At 43.4% G+C, this 4,397-nt stretch overlaps 1 protein-coding gene across 1 annotated transcript in view; it reads left to right on the forward strand.

Annotated features, from left to right (window-relative positions):
- Positions 1–503: 503 nt before the first annotated feature.
- TMEFF1 (transmembrane protein with EGF-like and two follistatin-like domains 1) overlaps positions 504–4,397 on the forward strand; it is a gene marked incomplete at its 5' end in the record, with an annotated part of 47,985 nt that continues 44,091 nt past the window's right edge. Inside the window, one exon of the mRNA XM_009698606.1 lies at positions 504–613. Within this exon, the coding sequence (XP_009696908.1) occupies positions 504–613 (110 nt within the window). The remainder of the gene's footprint in view (positions 614–4,397) is intronic.

Consider the following 4,397-nt stretch of genomic DNA (forward strand, 5'->3'; position numbering starts at 1 on the left):
ATTCTGTGATTCTGTGAGAGTGGAAAACCAGGCAGAGAAATTCTATGTTTTAGCTTTTCTTCTTCTTCCGGACCTTTGTGGCAAAAAGAAGTAGTGGGTGATAAACATGGGCTATGGCTTGTGTAAAGGTCCTGACACCTGCTAGATGCAGCTTCTATGGGGGAAGGTTTTGTACTGAGGCCATCCCTGGCAGCAGGGACATGGATGGGAATTTGGGCAGTGTAAACATGCGTCTGGTCTGTAGCTGTTTGTTTGATGAAGCGGCGTTTAGCCATAGCCACTGTGCCAACGAGGCAAATCTGCCTCTGGGGAGCACGACCCATCGCTGGGGAGCACGACGGAGCCCATGCAAGGCAGCCTGGGCAACAGCTCTGACCTTTTTCCTTTATTTTCTGTATGGGAGTAAGGCAGTGGGGGGGCTCGGTGGGTTTAAGGACAAGGCAGTCCCCAAAGTCACGCACTTTACAATTTCTTTTCTGTCTCCTTTTTCTGTTTTTCTGCAGAGTTAAATGTAAGGGAGTCCGACGTAAGAGTGTGTGATGAATCGTCATGTAAATATGGGGGAGTGTGCAAGGAAGAGGGCGACGGCTTGAAATGTGCGTGTCAGTTCCAGGTAAGGGCTGCTCACCTTTTTGTTTCCTATTTCTGACCAAACTTTCAGTGTATTGAAGTATTTGTAGAATCACCACTTCAAAAATTTTGCTTATTAACAGGCGTATATAGTCTAACCATAAGCTCGTTTTTTAGTGGCACCGATTGGGACGGTATGTGACTGAACTTCCCCAGGGTGTGCACAGGGAGCAAGTGGAAAGTGTAGCATCATGTTAGCTCCCTGCATGGTTTTGGTAAGTCAGCCAGCAGCACAGACTGACATGGGGAGGAACAGAGGGCCACCATGTCCCAGGCACCCACGGCCCCCGTGACTAGCACCAACAGAGTTGAGGAGTGCTGGGTGACACCGTTCTCTGCCTCCTCACCTTGCCTCATCCTGCCCGAGACCTGAGATGGGAGGGGAGGTGACCCAGAGCACGGCAGCCAGGCATTGTCACACACACCAGGTGAAGCTTTATAATTTAAATACAGTACTGATTATGGATTGCTTACTCTAATACCCAGTATTTGGAGGATTCTTCCCTGCTCTGCTGGTGGCCAAATGTGGTACATTATACCCTGGAAGATCTTAAGGCATTTTGAAAATCAGATAATAACAAGATCACCAGTGATCATAAAGTTTATGAATGAAAACATTGAATTAGACCAACTCAGGAAAAAAGAATGTGGAAATTTGATAAAAGTATCCCCTGAAGTTTTTAAAGTAGTAAGTAGGAAGTTCAATTTGCTTCGTTGGTTTTTGAGCCTTTAGTTTACAGTTTTTCAAACTATCATGGCAATCCTTCTTCCCCGCTGCCCCCGACTTTTCAAAGAAAAGAGAAAACTGAGGTTCTTTCTATTTACAATTTATCGCCAGGACAAATGTGTCAAATATTATAAGCCTCCCGGTAAAACTGGCAGAGGTATCAGTGTTATCAACCAACCGTGGAGTGGGCTATCTTTCAGTGTTTTAAAAATAATTATGTGTTCTGTTTCCAATAAATAATAAATCAAAGGGAACCAGAATAGCAACAGTGTGTATGTGATCTTACACTGGTTTTGGATTCCAGTGTTTCAGAGCTGGCTTTTGATGTGGTGTTGTTCAGGTGTGTACCTATGCTGGGGGCATCCTGCAGCTTACATCCCGTAAGAACAACGGGATCTGACTGCCTTTTAAAGGGAGAAAAAATTCTTAGGAGAACAGGTTTATTCATCAGCCTTCACTCTGTCTGTAACTTCTATGTATGAAAAATAATAAGATCAAAACCCAGTAATGATTAAAAAAAAAGAAAAGAATTTCAACCCTAGGCTAAGCAAAGGTTTTGGTGTACGTGGTAAATTTTACAACTTCCTAATATCCAGGTCATGAAGACTAAAAAAGGAACTAGCCCATGTGATAAGCTGATACTTTGTCTTGAAGACCCCATTTTTAAAACCAGTATTATTTTTAAGCTACTTACAAGTTTACTTATACCTCTTGAAAAATTTATCCTATACTCTAAGCAAAGAAGTCTAAGGATGAGGAGAAGGTATTGTATTTTTCAGACACAGCAAGTTGAATTCTTCGTGTAAATCTCAACCTTAATTATGTGTTGGCAACTAGCAGCACCAAAATAACCCAGGCAACAAACGGCCAGACCAAACTGTTAGGTTCCCTACGTGCAACTATCTGATAGCTAGCTAATTTTTTTTTCCTAACATTGCAGGGCTTTGAAAAGGAATTAAACATATTTGTGTACAGTGGTTCAGCTGAACACGCACTGAAAGGAAGAGGTGGGGGTATCAGTCTCTTCTCCCTGAAGTGCGTTTCCTATTCCCCACAGCTGGAACAGAGCACGTGGATAAATGCACCGCTGGTCTGATCCAGCGAGGCATTTCTTACGTTCTTAAAATGGCAGTTTTTAGAAAAATGCTTACTGTCAAGAGAGTTGCCTATGTAAAACGGTCTTGGGTCCAGGTGCTGGTCAGGTGAGGGTTTTGTTGCTGGAGGGGGACTGCTGCTGGGTTTGAGGCTACAGCCCTGGTTGCCTGACAGCAGGGCCTTTTGGGGAACGGAGGGGTACGGCTATTCACAGCCACCCCTGAACTAAGGCCAAGGCTGGCACAAACCCTCCCTCAGATTCAGGAAAAGGCATAGAGATTTGAGTTCCTCTCCAGGCATCGTCACTCCTTCCTCTTCCTCCTTATCTGCCACCACTCCCGGCCTGGCAGCATTTCTCAACTGTTTGGTCTTCTAAAACTTTCATTATTGATGAGTCGTCATTTTTCCTCCTAGGATCCCCTTCAGAGATGACTGGCTGCCAAATGTCAGTGTCGTCATTGAAACAGCTATAATGTCATGGCAGCAAGAGCTCTGCAGGCCACCAACCTCTTTGAACACCTTGTAGGCTTCCTCTGTCTTGCCAAGTCATAAAGAGAGATGCCCAAGTTTGGTTCCCCAGAATCAGATTTACAAATTAGACTGTAGGAGAGGTGCTGAAGGATTCAGTTGTGCTCTCCTTGCAGTGACCTTGATGATATCCTGACTTTCTTCGGGCCTAGTCAGGAAAAAGGATAACTCCATTTTTATTATAATGGAGGTGGGGGATAACATATGTTCACCAAACTTTTGGAAAAGTCTTTTGCTGTAATTTGGATGATGTTTTACAAAATCTAAATCAAAAACTGATCAATACCTAGTGAGTGTATTCTGGACCAGTGGGGGGAGGGGAGGGGAGAGAGAGCTGGCGTGGGGCTCTTTTTCGATCTCAGTCAGAAAGGCTCGACAACAAATGGTTTCATAACTGCTTTAATGGGACAGAATAAGAAAAGGAATATAGATAGCAAGTAAACCTTACATCCCTTCAGGTGCTGGGCACCCCGCAATCGTGCAGCATCGGATGGAGCCCGGATGGATTTTCCCATGGGCCACTGTGCAGAGCAGATCCCATCCATGAAGAGATGCTCTCCCTTGTGATCATTTGAGCTACTGTAGGATTTCCTCCCAAGAAAACGATGCTACTCCTAAAGGATGTTTGCATGAGGACTTTTGGCTGTACTGTACCAAATCACTAAAGGCTTACAAAACTGTAAAAAAGGAATCACTTTGGCTCTCATTTTCTATCCTCAGGCAGAAACCTGCAACTTTAAAACATCACACAGCAACTTTTAAGATGGAATAGAGAATTAATTATCTATTGGAAAGTCTTGTCCCCCTCAAGAGTCACCTGTTTAATTATTCCCTAGAACTGACTGTTCAGTAAGAGATGTGACAGGACTGACGGCTGTGGTTGAATGTCTGAGAGCTACTCACTATGGGAAAGTATTACAAAACTGTTAGAAATAATTTTCAGAGCTGGCAGCATGATTTATTTCTGTCCGTGCATGCTTAATTCGTTCTCAGTTGGTCATCTATGGCAGGATGACCAAAGAAGAAGGATAATTCCTTTCAAAATTATGTTTTAAAAATTGAATATTTTGAGGTTTGTGTATGCCAAAGCACAAAGAAACTGTTGTGGCAGAGACTGTCATTTGGAATTTGGAGAAGAAATTCTTGTCCTTTTGGGGCAGTTTAGCTTAACCAATGTTGCGATTTCTGTGTGAACTCTTACTGGTTGAACTATACCAGTTTAATAATACACTTTATATTGTTAAGAAATTTGGTGGCTAATCTGTGTATTTGTTCGCTGCTTCTTGTTTGTTTTTCTGCATTGGGGTTTTGAAGGTGCAAAAGCTGTCTGGAATTATACTTACCATTGCAGCCCCAAACAGGGCAATGTGTCCTTTTCCATGCGGTGAAGCGGGGCTTGGATCTCCAGTTGAGCAGG

The sequence above is a fragment of the Cariama cristata genome, unplaced genomic scaffold, assembly GCF_000690535.1.
Source record: "Cariama cristata isolate BGI_N322 unplaced genomic scaffold, ASM69053v1 scaffold9444, whole genome shotgun sequence".
NCBI classification, from domain to species: Eukaryota; Metazoa; Chordata; class Aves; order Cariamiformes; family Cariamidae; genus Cariama; species Cariama cristata.